We start from the raw sequence: 19,561 nt of genomic DNA, 5'->3' as shown, positions 1-19,561 counted from the left end.
TTTTGCTGCCTTGACATCGGATATGTTGTGCTTATTCCCAAAGTCAAGAAGAGGACAGTGAAGATGAAGATGATACTCAAAGTTCCAAATCTGAAGAGCATCATTTGTACTTAAATCCCATTAAAGAAGAAATGACAGAGTCTAAGTTCTCTAAGTACTCTGAAATGAGTGAGGAAAAACGAGCTAAACTCCGGGAAATTGAGGTTAGTATTGCAGTGACATTTCACCTGCATTCCCAGACGGCTTTCATTTCTGCCACCAATTCAGGCTCCTTCTTGGCATCATACCTTCCTGCATATACCATTCCCTCCCTCTGCCTTTTGTTCGTTGCTGTCAGTCGATTCCAACTTGTGACACTTCCATCTTGCTTGCAGAGTAGATAAATCCCTTGGGGTTTCCAAGGCTATGACCTGTAGCAAGCAGACTGCCTCCCAAGCTGTCTTCTGAGATGCTTCGGGGTGGGTGCTAACTACCAACATTTTAGTTCGTAGTCGTGTGTTCAACCACTCACACTACCAGAACTTCTTTACCAGTGCCTGAAAACCTTCATGGCTAGCGAGTGTGAAGTCTTGACTCACACTTCAGGCCTTGCATCTCAAGCATCCCTTCCTTGAAAGTGTTTTCTTACCCTATTGGACATGGTCAAATCTCCCAGTTTATCTCTTATTTTACATGTGTTATGTAATGGAGACACTCACTTGCGGACATATGGTATTTAAAGGTACCATCTGCTTTACCAATTATGCTGTGATTTCCATGTGGGAAAAAGGACCTTGTCTGTTTTCTATTCATTGGTGCCACTCCAAGCACATTAGAGATTCTCTAGTGTATGCATTAATGAAAGTTGAAACTGCCTAAGTCTATTTTGAAGTAGTAAAACTGACTCTAATGAATAGATTATCTGTAAATACTTACTATACTCAGTGGAGCCAGCCCCTGAGTGTTGAACACAGTTGACTGGCTTGGCTGCTGAGTAAGACATTGGAGGGTTGGATCTGTCCTAGGAGAAGGTAAAATTACTTTCTGGCACATTTCAAGTTTTGTAAATGCAGTAAATTACAGGCTTAGTTAAAATATCATTTTCCTTTGTGATTGGAGAGTGAGATGGGCCTGGTATAAAGAATAGGGGTGGAGGACTAATAGAGCCCAAACTATCTCAGGCAAGCTCCTGCCCCTTTTCCTCTTTGTTGGACTTGTTCACCAAAGGCTATTCAGAAAGAGAGGGAACCATTTTACAATGGGAGCCCTCCCTGCCCTTCCTCCAAGATGTTATAACATTCCCAGTAACGGCTAGCAAAACAGAAACAATCTAAAACCTGAGAAGTAAACAAGTGAGTGCATTTTAATATACTGTCTGTTCACTTAGGTACTTTTGAATGCATGCTATGGGTCCGTGTTATTCCACTACCAACTTACATCTACTTGATTAGTTACCTCATTTCCATTTCCCCATATAGGTACTCTTGGGCTGGCACAAGTGCTTTCTTACTTTTCCTCAGCTATTAACCAGTCAAAAACTTGTTAAAGCTAGTAGAGAAAGCATTGTGTTTTAACTCTTTGCAGGCAGAATAAACTATTAAGTAGGGACAAGAAATAAGTTGATTCATTTCTTTTTAACCTGAGACATATTCTTAGTAATTAAACATTCATTGGAAATTACCCCTTAACAATGTGGCTGAAAAGATAATTGTTTCTCAAGTAAACACCATAAAGTACCTTTTTCTTAAAGAGATAGGGAAACATGTTTATAATACCTATGTTTCTGTCCATTAAAATACTTGTAAAAAGTGGGAAACAGATTAGTGAGACTCAGAAGGATTAAACAAAATGCATATTTTATTTACAGTTAGATTTAGGCATAGGTTTTTAAAAACAGTTTTTCTTTAAATTTTATACTTGTCAATTATATTTTGATAGTCACTTTGTCTCAGGAACAGCAAAACCAACATCTTTATTTAAAGTTTGTAAGGGAACAGGTTGCTGTACTGGGGCCAGTAAAAACGTATTGCTACTAGGGTCCCAGTTTGTGCATGGGTGAGTTTACCAAACAAAGCATATGTAAATATGTCTCTGAGGTAACTAGGTGGCTACAGACAGGTTTTCACAGTAATATACTTACTCTTGTTACTCGTGTCATCATACAGATGACCGTACAGGACAGAGTAGATCTGCATCTGTGGGTTTCCAGGACTGTAAATCTTTACGGGAGTAGAAAGCGTCTCTTCTTCCCGAGTGGCTGGTGGTTTCAGAACTGCTGACCTGTGGTTGGCAGCCCCACACATCTTGTTATGGTGCCTTCAAAAGAAAGGGTCCAGTCACAACTGGATTCTGGGGGGATCTGCTGGACCAGTTCAGTTCGAGGCACGTTTTTCTTGATAGGATGATCAGGGGGCATATTACAAAGTTTTAAGGAAATTGAGGGCTGCCTTGATGAGAAAAGACCAGAAAAGTTGTGCCAACGATGTTTTTCCATTCCAGCAATGCAGCTATTCATTCTTCTAGGTTAACAAGGGCTGTCACCTGGGTATTTCATTGGGAAACCTTACTCTCTATCCATTCTGTAGCCCAGATTTCACCCCTTCAGACTGTTTGCTCCCCAGACTCCAGGAACATTTAAGATCTTTGATACACAAACCGCCATTTTGATGCGTGTAAATTGAGTACAGAGTTCTTCTAGGAAGGTTCAAGAGATGGAAACTCCATCAGCAGTATGTAGTCCCAGATGGAGAGGCGGGCATGTTGAGAATGAGTAGCTTCACAGTCTTGTTGTTAAATTTAACAAAGGTTTTGGTGGTTTATAGCAGTACTTTTTTACTTATCCTCCTTTATCAGTGAACCGCATTCGTCTCTGAGCCCCTTTCAAGCTTCCTCAACTCTCAGCACTCCTGCCTACCTTACTGAGTTGATGGAAATGGAGTGGAAACAAAGACTGAGTTTCATAAAAATTACTTTCTGGATAACTGAAATAATTCCTTAATAAATCCAAAAGTAAACTGTTCGTTCACTTTTAAATGACTTTTGAGGGGCAAGGGCTAAAAGAAGAAAACCAACTAATTTACTTTTATGTTGTCTACTCGGGTCATTTTAATGAACCTGATTGTGTTCTCTATGTATGTTACATGGGTGCTCATACTGATCTCATATGTGTACCTTTCCAAAAAGCATGTGTTCTTTCATAAGCTGATGTCTGCACATATTTGGTAATTGCTTCTCCTCTCAAATTACCTACCTTTAACAACCTACTGGGATTGGACTCTAATTATGAAATGTAGATTGGCTTTGTCTATATAATATGCCCCCCTTTATTTATTCTGAGAGATGTGGTCATGTAAAATAAAGTTCCACATTTGGTAACAATTGTGAAATCATGACTTTTAGTGCAGTGGTTTAGGTTTTCTCTCCCATCTTTTCTGCCCCTAAATATGCATGTGTATTTAGAAACTAATGAATACTAAACCTCTTACTTAAGAGTCATTAAATAAAGAATGACATTCTAAATTAGTGACTGTAGTTTTGTTATATACTTGGGTCAACTGTGAGTTGAAATCAACTTGACAGCACCTGATAATAAACAATATATGTGTGTCCTATTAAAGTGCCAGTAGCTCAATATTTTCAGCATGGATTAATAAAAACCATTGGATTAACATTTTGAGATGTTAACATTCCCCACAAGGTACTTAGAAAAATTTTAGCTATATGATATTGCAGTACAAGAGAGCACTAATAAGCTTTCCTTTTCTATTAGTCTTATGAAAGGGGTTGAAGAGCGGAGCAGTAAGGCAGGGAGCCAGGTAGAGTGTCTTGTGTTGTTTACGAGAAAGATCCCATTTGCCCTGGCTCCAGTGAAAACTGAACAGTCGTGTGGGAAGATGCTACCTTGACTCTTGATCCAGAGTGCCGGGAAACTGTTGCTTCTTGAGTTGGTGGCCCGCATTAGATTATATCAGCAGAAACTGTAGCTAGGGAGTTTTTATTTTAAAGAATGCTTTTAAAAATGTGTCCTTTCCTCAAGTAACATTTAGATTTATTGTTTGACTCTGATGCTTAATTCTTAAGCTGATTTTCTACAAATACATGTTCTATAGAAGAGGGTCAGCTTGGTCATGAGAGGCTTCACACAGTGGTAAATTAAGTATTGAAATGTTTTTCCTCCCTCACCCTTAAATCTTACTATCTTTTATTTATTTATTTGTTTGTTTTTTAACATTTTATTAGGGGCTCATACAACTGTTATCCCAATCCATACACACATCAATTGTGTAAAGCGCATTTGTACATCGTTTCTCAACTTACTATCTTTTATAAAAGTAATTTTCTATAAGCAAAATTGCAAAGATTCTGAGTTTTCAAAGAAGAAACTTTAGAACCTCACAGCCCTGCATGTAAAACACTGCTGCACAGTGAACCCTTCAGATTTCGGGTTTGTGCTTGGTCCTACACGGGCTGTGATCAGAATGCTACCTTAATTAATTAAGCTATTTGTCTTCTTTCCTTTTTTCTGGCCGTTAAAACTCCCTAATAACATGCTGTTAGTGTAGTATTAAATTAAAAATGGCACGGGGGAGTGGGGTGCTACTTCTGGGTTCAGTAATGCACAATTGTACGGTTGAGATATTTAAGTATTAAAGTCATCGAGAGCATGAGAGATATTAGAGAGCAAGGGAACAAGGGAGAGGGGGAAGAGAGGGGAGTGACCAGGGAGTAAGCAGCAAGGAGGTCAGAGAGAGATCTATATTGCTGACTCACACCTATATACCTTTTGGGGGCAAGCCAGCCCACTAATTACAGGTAGAGACATACATTACAGGGAGGAGCTGCACTATAGGTTACACAGCAATGAGAGGGTGGTCTAGGGGTTGGTCTCTGGGTCTCCATAGGAATCATTATCAGTAGGGTGAAAACTCCTCCTGCAGGAGCCTGTCCATTGTCCCCAGAGGCAGGGAGCAGGCCCACCCCTGCGTTGGGATGAGACAGCAGTCTGGCAACTGATTGCCTTCAGGGGAGGGAATGCCTGCACATCTGACCTCCCCCCACACGTTAGCCACCTTGTCTAATTTGGAGAACTAAATTTTGATTGGTCATGGTTTTTGAACTGCTTTAGATATTTGTGCAGAGAGCATGTGGGTTCACAATCACTTGAGTTCTGCATAGTCCGCATGTCAAATATGTGGGTGCCCAATACAGGAGTTTTTTGGTCGTTGATGATTTTACTGAGGATTCTCATCTGTTACTGCTTTATATTTAGGTTCTTCGATTTTACACAGATATTCTGAAGGAAAGGGTTTTTTTGTTTTAAAGCAGGCTTTAATGTGACTTTCTTGGTTGTTATAATGATGATGATACTTATTTTACAGCTCAAAGTTATGAAGTTTCAAGATGAATTGGAATCTGGGAAAAGACCTAAAAAACCAGGCCAGAGCTTTCAGGAGCAAGTAGAACACTACAGAGATAAACTTCTTCAACGAGTAAGGAATAAGTATACTAAATAGTGCATAATTTGCAAAATTACTTGCTAAATGCCTGCAGTATTGATGTCTGTCCTCCAGTAAAAGTGGATTTCACATGATAATGCTTGATGTCTAAGTGCTTACTGTTGACATATACTTAGGAGCATTCGAAATGAGATATTATTAAAAATAGTTTAACTTGGAAAAGGAGCCCTATGATAATAGCAGCATACTATTTTATTGTGCGACCATTTGTCCGTCAGTTTGTTGTTCTGTAGTGGCTTGTGTGTTGCTGTAATGCCAGGATTATATCACTGGTATATCAGATAACAGCAGGTTATCTAAAATGAAGAAGTTTCAGTGGAGATTCCAGACTAGAACAGACTGAAGAAGAAATAGGCTATCCATTAAAGAGAAATTAGCCACTGGAAAGCTATGGATAGCATCGAAACATTGTCACATACCGAAAAGCTCATGATTAGAAGCAGAACATTGTCAGAGATAGTGTCAGAACTGCCTTCTCAAAGTAGAGTTGGCCAAAATGACATGGACGTAGTAAAGCCTGCAGGAGTAAACCCTTTGGGACTGGGCATGACTTAAAATGAGAAGACAGAGCTGTAAACATCAATAATAATTGGAACTTGGAATGTACAAAATATGAATCTAGGGGAAATTGGAAGGTGTCAAGAAAGGAAATACAACGCACAAAGATTGACGTTCTAGGCCTCATTGAGGTCTGATATTGTCTATTTTGAATCAGAAAATCATGGTTTGCTATGCTGGGAATGACACAATCAAGAGGAATGGTGTTGCAGTCATAGTTAAAATGAAGTTTTGAGATCTAGAAGTACAGTGCTGTGACAGGGTATCTATCCCCATTAAGGAAATCCAGTCAATACAACTGTTACTCAACTTTATGCATCAACCACTAAAGCTATGATGAAAAAATTGAAGAATTCTGCCAATATTTTCAATATGAAATTGATCAAACATGCAATCAAGATGCATGGATAATTATTGGTGCTTGGAATTCCCAAAAATGGAAACATAGGAACGAACAGTTGTTTGAAAGTATGGCCATGGTGATAGAGATGAAGCTGGAGATTGCATGATAGAATTTCGTGAGGCCGATTTCTTCATTGCAATTACCTTTTTTTCAACAACACAAAAGGCAACCTATACATGTAGACTTCTCCCGAAGGGATACAGAGAAGTTAAGCTGACTGTATCTATGGGAAGAGATAATGAAGAAGCTCGCTATCAGCATCTAAAATGAGACCAGTAGCTGACTATGGAACACACCATCAATTGCTTATCTGTAAGGTCATGTTGAAGCTGAAGAAAATTAAAGCAAGTTCACAAAAACCAAAATACGAGCTTGACCATCCCACTTGAATTTTGAGAACGTCTCAAGAACAGATTTGTTACATTGAACACTAATGGTAGAAGTCCTAATGAGTTGTGGGATGGCATCAAAGATCGTACATGAAGAAAGCAAAAGCTTATTAAAGACATGAAAGAAAAAAAAATCAAAGTGGATGTCAGAAGAGACTGAAACTTGCTCTTAATCATAAAGGAGTTAAGGCACATGAAAGAAATGAAATCAATGAACTTAACAGAAAATTCAAAGGGCAGCTTGCGAAGGCAAAGTAAAACATTATAATGAAATGTGCAAAGACCTAAAGTTAGAAAACTTAAAGGAAGAATACAGTTAATATATCTTAAACAGTTAATATATCTTAAGCTGAAAAGAACTCAAAAAATTTTCACACCTTGAGTTATAATATTAAAAGATTCTATGGGCAAAATATTGAATGATGTAGGAAGCATCAAGAGAAGATGGAAGAAAGACAATGTAACAAAGAACTGGATGATACCCAATGATGCTGAGAAGGAAGAAGTTGAAGGTGCACTGAAGGCATTGGCCAAAAACAAGGCTCCAGAAATTGATGGAATAGCAATTGAAATATTTCAACAAACTGATAAAGCAATAGAAAGAAGCACTCACTTATCTGCCTGGAAATTTGGAATACAGTCATTTGGCCAACTCACTGGAAGAGGTCCATATGTGTGCCCAATCCAAAGAAAGCTAACCTAAGAGAATGCTCATTATAGAACAGTATTGATAATACATGCAAGCAGAATCTTGCTGAAGATAAATCCCATAAAGGCTGTAGCAGTCTATTGACAGGGGCCTGCAGGTCAGATTCAGACAAGGAATATTATTCATTGCTAACATCTGATCTTGGCTGAGTAACAAAGATGGTTACTTGTGTTTTGACTATACAAAGACATTCAACTGTGGATCATAAATATCTGCTTAGCTTAGAGAAGAGTCAAAATTCTAGAACACGTAATTGTCTCGCGAGGCTCCCGTGTATGACTCCAGAGGCAGCTGTGATTATAGGACAAGGGAATACGTCATGGTTTAAAATCTGGAAAGGTATGTATCAGGTTTGCATCCTCACCATACTTTTTTCACTCTGCTGAGCAGACAATCAGAGAAACTGGATTATATGAAGAAGAATATGGCATGTAGATTAGAGGAAGGGTTATTAACAACCCACAGTAGATGACACAACCTTGTTTGCTGAACATGAGAATGAAAAACAGTTGTTGATGAAGATCAAGGATTGCATCCTTTAGTATTGAGGATTATAGCTAAATGTAAGGAAAACCAAAATTTTCACAACTGGGCTAATACATAAACATCATGATAAATGCAGAAAGATTGAGGTTGTCAAGGACACATTCACTCCTACTGGTGGTAGCAATCTCAAAACAAGTTATACATGTTTTGCCATGTTAGTCTCCTTACTTTCCATGATTGAAATTGGCGAGGAGGTGCCTGCCAGGAGTCAGCAAAGTATGGCTCTTGTCTAATCGTTTAACTAAAGGTTTCTTGGACCGCAGCCTTGCCCATTCCATTCATTTGTGTGTTGTCTTAGTGGCAGCTTTAGTGGCTATGATGGCAGAGTTGAATAATGACAAAATAATTGCTACTTGGATCTTTATAATGAAACTTGGCTGACTTCTGGTATAGGTCTTTTTCCTTCTTTTTAAAACTTAGAGCCATCTAAGAGCAAAGACCTGTGAAGAAAATCAAATACACTGGATGGCATCTAGGTAGCACTACTGAGCACTGTGATTAGAATAGATGGTCTTTGGCAGAGCAGGAGCAAACAACATGGAACTAAAAAAGACCAGACTTACTGACCTGCTACAGACTAGTGTAACCACCAAGATGTAAGCCCTTAAAGCAGGGGTCCTCAAACTTTTTAAGCAGGGGGCCAGTTCACTGTCCCTCCGACCTGTTGGAGGGGCGGACTATAGTTTAAAAAAAACTATGAACAAATTCCTATGCACACTGCACATACCTTATTTTGAAGTAAAAAACAAAACGGGGCAAAAACGCCCGGCGGGCCCGATAAATGTCCTCGGCAGGCCGCATGTGGCCCACGGGCCTTAGTTTGAGGACGCCTGCCATAGAGCCTGGAACTGATCCTACCCCCAGGAGTTAATTTATAGTTCATAAAGTGAAACAGGCCCATAAGGTTTTACCGTGTTAGACTTCTTCCTTTCTATGATTAAAATTGTAACATTAGGGGGGCAGGTACTCCAGAGAACAATCAAGCATAAAAAACTAAAAGCTGCATTTGCCCAACAACAAAGTTCAGAAGGAAGAAGGGGCAGGTAAGATGGGCAAATTAAAACAGACGCTAGGGAGGAAGTGGGAAGAGTGTTGTTACGTTGAGGGGGTAAATCGCAATAAAGTGGTTCCCCCAACCCACAAATATGAGAAGAGTCAGTTATGTCTTTCATGATACACAGTAGATCATATTATGAGTAAGTTGCCTTTGAGTTGATTCTGATACATAGGCAGAGTAGAATTGAGTAGGGTTTTCAGTGGCTGGTGTTTGGTAAGTAGGTCACCAGGCCTTTCTTCCGAGGTACCTCTGGAAAGACTTCTAACCTCTGTTAGTTGCCAGATGCATTAATTGTTTGCACTACCTAGGAACTCCATGTAGGCCATTAAAAAAATTAGATTTCTATCAGTAAAGTTCATAGTAGCTATCTCTTAAAAATACAGATATCCGTAAAAGTCAGAACTTTAAATGGCAATCGACAGTTATAGCCTCTGTTGAGCACAAATACGTTTTTGTAGTTATATAATTTTATAGTCATGAAGTCAGTATATTTTTTATAAGTTGGGATTTTAAATTGCCAGTATAGTTGTTACTTGTATCTCATTAAAGTTTGGTGATACATTATTGTGTATATTAGACCATTTAAAACAACTCTTTGGTTACAACAACTTATTAAAATTAAAATCACCCCTTATATTTTATTGTAGTCAGTGCTGGAAAGGTCAGTGCATTACAGAAGATCCCCAGAGAATGTTTATGTAAATTTGGCTTCACTTTGAAATGACTGAACCAACTCCAACTCACTTGCTGCATGTGCAACTTTTAATTCATTCAAAAGACTCGCATACCTTTTCTTAACTATAAAACCCAAACCCACTCAAGTCAATCCCGATGCGTAATGAGCCTGCAAATCTTAGCAAATATAAGTAAGAATCATAGGCACCTGTTCCAAGTTAACTTACAAATTCACCTTGAAGACACAGGAACATCTCAGTCATAATTTGGGACCACCTGTTTGTTTTTTTCTTTCAGTTTTTCAGTTTTGCTTTGGGTTTGTGTTGTTGTTGTTGTTGTAGTTGAGAAGAAAATTTACTAACCAAACTAGTTTTATATTCAACACTATGTCTCATGACATTGTTCGGAATTATAGCAGCACTTACTCTACTTATTCCCTAGGTTTCCTGTTTGATTTCTCCTATTTTTCTGCCCCTCCTGTCTTCTACGATTTATTTGTGAGCAAATGCTGCCGCCTTAGTCTGGGATGGCTAGATTTCATTAAGGAGTATATGCCTCTCTGATGCTGTTTTTCACTTTACAGGTCTCTCGTGTGTCTGAAAGTGGAGCCAGAGGCATGAGCTTGGTTCCAAGCTTGGGGATTGTTTCATTTTGCTAATTTCTGAGGCGGGCAGAGTGGCACTATAGGTAGTGCTTACGGTTTCTGACTCTAGAGCTTAGGTACAAATCTTGACTTCACCACTTGCAGTGTGACCAGGAGTATATTGTCCAACCTTATCTCAAAAATGAGACTAAAACTGTGTACTACTCCTAAGCATGTTATGTGGGATTGTATGAATTACTATATGGAAAGCTGTGTGGTGTGTTGCTTAGTTCATGATACGCACTCAGTGAATGTTCTGCTATCATTGGTATCTTTACTCTATTACTCATTAAGTGGAAGAAATAACTAGCTTTCCTAGGAAGACAAACTTTTAAGAAATGATAATGTAAAAAATGATATCCTACTATAAGTAATAGTTTAAAGAAATAGTTCTCTGGAAGAGAAAATATTGTGAAATTAACACTGATTGATGTATTTCAAATAATTAAGAATTTTCTTCCTTAAAAAAAATAACAGGAGAAAGAGAAGGAATTAGAAAGAGAACGAGAACGAGACAAGAAGGATAAAGAAAAATTGGAATCACGATCCAAAGACAAGAAGGAAAAAGATGAGTGTACTCCAACGAGGAAAGAAAGGTACAATGTGAAATGTTCTCTTGATGTATGTGTGGGGGTGGGCGCCGCGGGGAGGGGTATTTTTATGATCGATGCCAACAAGTTGGCAAAGTATTTTTCCATGAGCAAAATATTTATTCTTGCCTGCAGGAGGCAGAAGTAGCTGAGAAATGGGGTAGTTAGCTAGCTCTTGCTTTAATTAATGGTAGCATTAACGCTTTATGGATTTCATATGGTGCCTTTAAAAAAACAAAAACATTTTCTCGTGAGATTTCAGGTACAGCATTAGGTAACAAACGTCAGACTTCAATAATAGCACCGCTTGCTGGATCTTTCTTGTTACCTGCAATATAAGCCTTGGTTCTAGTCTCTGTATGTTAACACTTAGCTCTTTCAGTCTTGTCTTGAAAGGGGACAGAGGCCATAGGGACCCTCCTCCTCACGTCTAAGTATTTCTTCTAATCACAAGTATTTCTCTTTCGGTTTCTATTTTGTCTTTCATAAGTCCGATTTCTAATTTAGAAAAGGAATTTGCTTTAACACAGCTGAGCTTTCAACAAAAACCAAGTGATTACAAATGACAAAAATTCGGATTTAGTTCGTAATCCAAAGATCAAATCTGTATGTACTGCCTGTGAATTAGTCTCATTTGACAGCTTTACTAACTGGTAAACTTGTCACATTTTTTTTCTTTAATTTTTTTATTTCTACATAACTTGAGATTTAAAGAGAAGTTAAAGAGCAATACAGTTTCCAGATATCTTTTACCCAGATGTTAAAACATTCCCTTCCTTTCCTCCTCTTTCTGTGCCATTTGAATAACTTGCAAATGTATTTTATTATCCCTAAATACTTTAAAACAATCCGTACATCAATTGTATCAAGCACAGTTGTACATATTTTGCCATCATCATTTCCAAACCTTAGCCCTTGGTATTAGCTCCTTTTTCCTCCTCCTTCCCCCACTCTACCAACCTTGTGAACTTTTGATAAATTTATAAATTATTTTTATTTTCTTATTTTATACTGTCTGCTGTCTCCCTTCACCCATGTTACCCTTAAATACTTTAATCGTCATTTGCTAAAGCAAATTTGCCTTCATAACCACAATAATAAGAAAAAAATATCAAAACCAAAAAGTTATTTTATAATTCGAGGAGCTTCATTAAGTTTGTAGGAAAAATTCTATTTTTTAATTACATTTTTACATGAACTGTTTAAAGCTCTATTGTGCTATTATCTAATCCAAAGATTTAAATAAAGATGTGTTTGTTCATAGTATGAAAACACTTGAATGTAATTGGAAGTAACAATAAAGTTAATGAAAACAAAGTTTATATAAACTAGCAGGACTTAGTAGCTAATTTAGGAAAGAAAAGTGAGTCTTGATCCTTTGCTGACTTAATTGATTGTTGGGCTTTGTTCCATAGGAAAAGGCGACACAGTGCATCCCCCAGCCCATCTCGCAGTAGCAGTGGTAGACGAGTGAAATCCCCCTCACCAAAATCAGAGCGTTCCGAGCGTTCTGAAAGGTCTCACAAAGAGAGCTCACGGTCTAGGTCATCTCACAAAGATTCTCCCAGAGATGTTAGCAAAAAGGCCAAAAGGTAAATGCATGCCGTCTTTTAATGTCTTTTAATGTCTCAGATGTCAGTCTTCTTGTCATTCTAGTAGTTTTTGAAAATAACTACTTTAAAGGATTGAAAAACAAAGAGAAATACTTTTGTTTCATACTATCCCACTCTATTATCACCCCCCACCCCCACTGCCAACTTTCTTTTATGATTAAACCTAAGAAGGCTTCCAACAGTAAGAAAAAAGACCAGACAAGAATTTTTAGCATCACATCGTGTTTCCTGTGAAACACAGGGCTAGCTGCTTCACTTTTCGTTTTGCTCTTTAGTTCCCATAGATTATTCTTTGTTCTAAAACTGAAAGAAACATAAATTTTTCCCTCCACAGCAATCTTGTTAACAAGTTCATGGGCAGAGATTTGTGGAAGTAAATACCATAAATACCTCCTCTTCAGTATGTAACAGTATTTTATGTACCCTTTCCCTTGTAGTTCCAGAAAAGTGTTTCATAAATGTTGTATTTCTCGTATTAAATAATTATCCTGAATGCTAACATTGCCTTATCCAGAAACTTTCTTTGTGGCTCAAATAGACAGTAACTTCCTCATTTTCTAAATGGCACTTGCTATTTAATGTAATGGGTTACATGTTGGGCTGCTAACCACAAAGTCAGCAGCGTAAGCCCAGCCCCAAAAGAAGAAAGCAGAGGCTTTCTATTCTCAAAGATGTACAGCCTCGAAAACCCCAAGTGGCAGTTGTACTTTGTCTTGCAGGGTTGCTATGAGTTGGAACTGACTAGGTGGCAGGGAAAAGTTCCTATTTTTGAAGAGATCATCTTTATGAACAGTACTTAACAAAACACTGCTGTCCATGAGACCTTTGAATCGAATTAAAGGAGTTTTAACTTTTGTGAATGAATTTAGATGCCACTTTGGAACTTTATCTTGCTGATTAGAGGTTCAAATTTGGGAGTGTTATCCATCACTTGGGGAGCTTGTTAAATCCCAGTTGGTATTTCTCAAGTTTATAATTCACTCTATCAGTAGTAAGGCTCAGAAATCTGCCTTCATAGTAAGTAAAAAAGTAAAAAATACACATGTGTGCATGTGCAATAGACAATATACTTTAATCTCACTTGCTTTACTACCTTTTAATTTGCTCGGTTAATATCATTTTTGATAGTTGAAGGCTAATCAGTCGTGATCGTATGAATACTTCAATAAATGGTCTTTTGTTTTTTTGTTTGTTTCCTCAGGTCACCATCTGGTTCAAGGACACCTAAGAGGTCTAGGCGATCTCGGTCGAGATCACCTAAAAAATCAGGGAAGAAATCCAGGTCCCAGTCCCGGTCTCCACACAGGTCTCATAAAAAGTCAAAGAAAAACAAACACTGACATAGTGTTCACATGTTTTTAAGATGCTGTCACTTATTGGAAACGCAACTTTGTTTTGTGCCTGAACAGTCTGTTTTTAACAAAAACAAAACAAACAAAAAAAACAAATGAAAGAGCATTCCTGGGGTTTTTTGTTTGTTTGTTTGTCTGTTTGCGAATGCATGTGTAAACTCACGAGCAACTGCATCTTTAGACTCGTCATTGTTTTATATTGTACAAATTACTTTTGTTGTGGCTGTTTCTCAAGGTAAAAATTTTTATTGTGTTAAAGAATTTCATCAGAAATGTGTATAATGGATCTGCTGGTGGTAGTATTTTGTTTTAGGATGTTGTGACTTAGAAAAGTATTACAGATGTCTTCCCCTCCTTTTGTAGCTTTGAAAATTGGAATTAGATTTCAAATAAAATCTGAACAGAAAACTATAATGTTGTTTTTTTGCCCCACTGGTGACAGCAGATCTCTTAAGAGTTCTAAGTGAGTTTGGGACTACTATTGTGTTTCTTTTACATAATGCACTTTACCAACTCCAATGTTCCTGTAGCTAAACTTCTATATTTACCAAGATGACTATCAAAATTAAGGAACTTGAGATTCCTCTTGTAGGTTTGCCAACCCCTCTCTTCTTCATTAAAATTCTCTTCACTGGCTAATGTTAGTACCCAGAAGTCAGAGGACAGGTGGATATTGGACATGGTGCTTTTTGTTCATGGAATGCCTTATAAAGAAACTATTATTTCAATACACCAAACCCATATTCTGAGCAAAAACTTATTTTTTGGGAAAACTTGATTTTATCTTCTATCATGAAAGACATTTATTTATATAAAAGAGACTTTAAGATTTGGCCATAGAGGTTTTCTTGAATGTTGGTTGTCTCTTTAACCCTGTTAAACTATCCTAGTGTATTAAAGGATTCAGTGTTTAGTTAAAATGTTAAGCGATATTTGAAGTATAATGGTTTGCAGAAAATGGCGCATACAGTTGTCTTTTGATTCAGGGTGCAAAAAGTGAGTTTAAATCAAACTGTTGAAGTTGATTATGCAATGGGAATAAAAATAATGTGGGGTGAGAAATAAGAAAGTTTGTACTCTTGGTTTTACTTACAAATAAAATGTAATAAAGGGTTCTGTAGACTTGAACTGACACTACTATTTGTGAATTTTGCTTTCAATTTTTCATTTAGGCACTTAATTGTGTAGTGGTTTTATATATTTGTTTTTATTTTTCCTCACCCCTAATAGAGACTGTAGAACACTATTTTATAATGGATAGCTTTGATTTAGGCTGAGTTTTTAAAAGCCTAATTTTAATTTGTTTTCTTTAATCTTGCCTGGTCACAGAAGAAATCCTGTTCCCATGCTTCAGGGATTAGTTCTTTCAGCTGAGCTCTAGGATGCTAACTGCACATACTGCTGCCAACCTGGGCAAACCTCTGATAGCTTTTGCAGTTAGCTGATGAGATTGATTTGCTTAATAGGTCTTACCAATGCGAAAATATTGCTTGAGTAATTTTCCCTTGTCATTCAGCTATATTTTTTTCCTTTTCCCATTTTGTAAGAAAGGGTTAATTTCTAATAGTTGCTCAGATTAATTAAATGTGAACATTTGGTGCTAACTTTTAAATATGTATAAATCCAACCATTTATAAAGCAACACGTTTTTCTTCTTTGGTTCACTGCCTAGGAGAATCAAAATTGATATAATCTATCTTTCCTTGAAAAATAGCAATAGGAGTTGTTGGTGATTTGAGCATTCTATCACTTACTGATGGTCTACTACAGGCTTAGAAATAATTGGACAAATTATTTGGACAAATTGAAAAATTTTGTCAGTCAAATTTCAAAGGATGCTTTATTTCTCGCCCATCTTGGGAAATGTCTGGGAGAATAAGAAAGGAACTCTTGGGTCACTTTGGGGTGCTAAATTGTATTTTTCCTCTTGGGGTGTAATTTAACACTTATTTTTATTTGGCTTCAGGTACACTCCTATTTGTGGTGGCGAAGCTTGCTTAAGCCTGATGGAATATATCATCTGTGAAGTCTATTAATATATCTGTTAGATTACCTTGAATTCTTTTCTCTTGGACTACAGATGGCATTAGTAAATAGTTTATTTCCAATTTAACTTCATGAGAAAATACCTAGAGTTATGTATGTTTATTTCCCCCATGGACACACAATAGAGTTCAATGGGATCAGAAACTGATGCCATTATGAAAAACAAAAGGAAAAAAAAAGAAAAACAAAAGAATCCATTGGTTACAGTGGTAGATTCTAACTCCCAATGTACCATGCTTTTGAAATTGCATATTCACCTGATTCTAATATAAAGAACACTATGTAACAAAGTTCCAAAAGTTCACTATAATGTTCATAGTCATGACATAGTTACAGGAAGTACCCTGTGCCAGCTCTCCAGTATAAAGCCTTACTGTCTTCTCCCAGAGCTACACATAGCAGAAATCCTCTGTGTATTCCTCTGAGAGGGAGCATCTTAGGCCCTTTCCCCTCTGGCCCAACATTTTTACATAGGGATTCCTTACCACCAGTACCATTCCTCTTCCAACTACAGATTAGAGAAAGAATATAAATGGTAGTCTATTTCTTACCGAAGAGAGTCCTGCTGATTAAAGAGGATCATGTTAGTGAATCTCTTTTTTTGGCACTCTGTTTTCTTGATAACTGCTAGTAAGTGAAGAGATTTCTGATTTGAAGCATGTTGAGAAGTTAGAGATGAAAATCCTGACCCAAAGTGTGCTTTTATTTGGCTCAGAATTTCCTTGGTTTTTCTGCTAAAGTTTGCAGGAAATTACTGTACTCTGACCTAATTTGTCTTTTTGTAGACCATTCCCATGGGCTTACCCTTAAGACTTTTTATCCCAATTAAAAAGTTATACATGAAAGGCAATACTTGCTTATGACTTCTATAATTTACCCCCAAACTCTTAAGATGGTTAATACCAGAAAGTATTTATAAAGCATTCTGATCATGATCAAGTTTAGGTTTCATAAAATTAGTGTCTTTATTTGCCTCCACGGTGGTGTGCATTTTAAAGAAGTATATATCAATGATGGCAGTTTATCATTATTGTTGTTAGTGAATAAAAGCAAATCCCTGTCTCGCTAAAGTGACAGAACCTACCCTGATGGCCTTGCAGTGTGATCTCTTTAACAGAGAAACTTGTGTTTAAAAAAGAAGTGTACCACTTTCCTAAGACTGTCCCTTTAAGACATTTAAGATATAAGAGCTATGTTGTAATTTGTTTTACTCTTGTTACATTTTTTTCTCCGTTTTATTGGGAGCTCTTGCAGATAATTATAACAATCCCTAGTTCAATTAGATCAAGCATGAAATTGCTGCACCATCAATTCGAAAACATTCTTCTTGCACTTGATATTTGCTCCCCTTTATCCCTGCCCTCCCCCACCCTACCCCCCTTTTCTGTTACATTTTAATGTGTAAACGTCAATTAGCGAAAATCCCATGCAGATGCGTTTGATGTTTAAAGGAACATGTGAGTATTTATAAAAATCTCGCATTTACACAGTGTTTGTTCTCAATATTTCGCGTGCATGTTTTAGACTAGATTTTAGGGGGTGTTTACTCCATTGTACTCTTTATTTTTGTTTTTAGCTTCCCATAACTTAGGTAATACACAAACACAAATCCCAGGGGAAGTGCTGTGATGCTAGACGAAAAGGTGGGAATGTGCTGCTGTTCCCAGTGAGCCGTGTCTGTGGTTGAAAAGTCAATGCCTCAGTGTTTATTCAGTACCACCTCATGGAGCGTCTATGTAAATGAACTATATGTGTAATTAGTTATTTATATAGTTTTGTAGATCTATAGATAAAACGCCCTAGTTCATTTTCATGTGTAATTGTGCTTAGAATTTTGTGTTTTCTCCTTTTACTTCACCATGCTCTTGTACATTTTCGCTCTGATGCTTTGAAATAGCAGGAAAGACAATTTATCAGAAATGAGTATAATGTAATTGAAATCATCTGAAATATTCGACAGCAAGACAGTTTCTTTCAGGTGAACGGATTCTTTGATTTGGTTTTTTTGATGAAAGGGTTAAGTTTATTGTGGAGCTGCTTTCCAGACCAGATGTCACTTTATAAGTTTTCTACATAAAGATAATATAGTTGCAAACAAAGGTTGTGGAATTTCCCTTTTGTTGTTTTTCACTCTTAATTACTTTAATAAAAATATGTTGTTTTCATAGCAAACTGAAGGCTCTTTATGTATTGTCTCTATATAGTTGTTTTTCTAATGGCAAGCTCAGCAAGCCATGTCTGCTTTCATACCCTTTCTCCCAAGCAAAATCATTGAGATGCAAGCTACATTTATGGCTCATAACTAAAAACTAGTTTTCATTTCAGATATGTCCATGAAAGATCATCATTTTCATTAAATGGTTTCATTTCTATATCACCATCCCCCTTCCAGAAAGTTACTTTACTCTTATTGAAAATTACCCACATTGCCAAAAGACTAGTCAAACATCCATGTACCCATTAACCTGCGTTTAATACCATTATCACAAAAAGAATTCATAGGTTCCTTGTTCAAGCTCACTGTTTTCTTTGAAGCATCTGTATTTCTCTATGTCATTTGCAAAGGATTTTTCAAATGGTGTGTTTACTTTAAAAGAAAGCATAATCTAACACCAGGTTTGTATATTATCTGCTCCTCTACTTCATTGAAGTTCTGTACTGTTTTCCCACTCCCTGGGCTCCATGTCCTCTTTAAAGTATAAGAAAGAGGTAATTTCATATGAACATTTCATAACATGGGGTACAAAATAAGGGCAAAACAAGATGAGATTTGCAAATTGTAGTGTTAACATTTTTAATGACCATACTCATTTTTTCCCATACTTCTCCCCCTTCTTTTTCCAGTATGGTCAAGAGTTTGACACAAGAAAACTTTGGGGCATATAATGAAATCAGTGTTTGGTTTAGATACTTTGCCACACTGTAAAGGGGGCAAAGACCCCAAAGCATCAAATTAAAAATTTTTAAAGTTATTTTTCTGCTTTGAAAAAAGAACACTAAATTATTTTAGAATAAATAGCTTTTTTTTCTCTTAGCAATTTTATTTATTTTTTTAATCATTTTATTAGGGGTTCATACAACTCAATCACAATCCATACATATATCAATTGTGTAAAGTGCATTTGTATATTCATTGCCCTCATCATTCTCAAAACATTTGCTCTCCACTTAAGCCCCTAGCATTAGGTCCTCATTTTCCCCCTTCCTCCCTGCTCTCCCCTCCCTCATGAGCCCTTGATAATTATAAATTAGTATTTTGTCATATCTTGCCCTGTCCGACGTCTCCCTTCACCCACTTTTCTGTTGTCTGTCCCCCAGGGAGAAGGTTACATATAGTTCCTTGTAATCGGTTCTCTCTTTCCAACCCACTCTCCCTCTACCCTCCCAGTATCACCACTCACACCACTGGTCCTGTAGGGCTCATCCGCCCTGGATTCCCTGTTAGAATAACTTTTAAGTGAGGTATAGCAGAGAAGTTCAGGAAG

General features: G+C 37.2%; 1 protein-coding gene across 5 annotated transcripts in view; it reads left to right on the top strand.

The window, feature by feature from the left end:
- The window catches only part of LOC101645873 (U2 snRNP associated SURP domain containing), a 61,073-nt gene extending 42,825 nt beyond the window's left edge, over positions 1–18,248 (top strand). For all 5 annotated transcript variants that reach the window (XM_030884803.2, XM_004712063.4, XM_045287444.1 and 2 more), the window contains 5 exons: positions 44–203; positions 5,358–5,468; positions 10,953–11,071; positions 12,481–12,657; positions 13,880–18,248. In XM_030884803.2, coding sequence (XP_030740663.1) covers positions 44–203; positions 5,358–5,468; positions 10,953–11,071; positions 12,481–12,657; positions 13,880–14,018 — 706 coding nt within the window. In that variant the 3' untranslated portion in view covers positions 14,019–18,248. The remainder of the gene's footprint in view (positions 1–43; positions 204–5,357; positions 5,469–10,952; positions 11,072–12,480; positions 12,658–13,879) is intronic.
- Positions 18,249–19,561: the final 1,313 nt, after the last annotated feature.

Source organism: Echinops telfairi, unplaced genomic scaffold (assembly GCF_000313985.2).
Source record: "Echinops telfairi isolate 266 unplaced genomic scaffold, ASM31398v2 ScPeMD7_16;HRSCAF=60, whole genome shotgun sequence".
Classification (NCBI taxonomy): Eukaryota; Metazoa; Chordata; class Mammalia; order Afrosoricida; family Tenrecidae; genus Echinops; species Echinops telfairi.
Note: the sequence above shows the minus strand (reverse complement) of the source record. Positions and strands in the feature narration are given on the sequence as shown.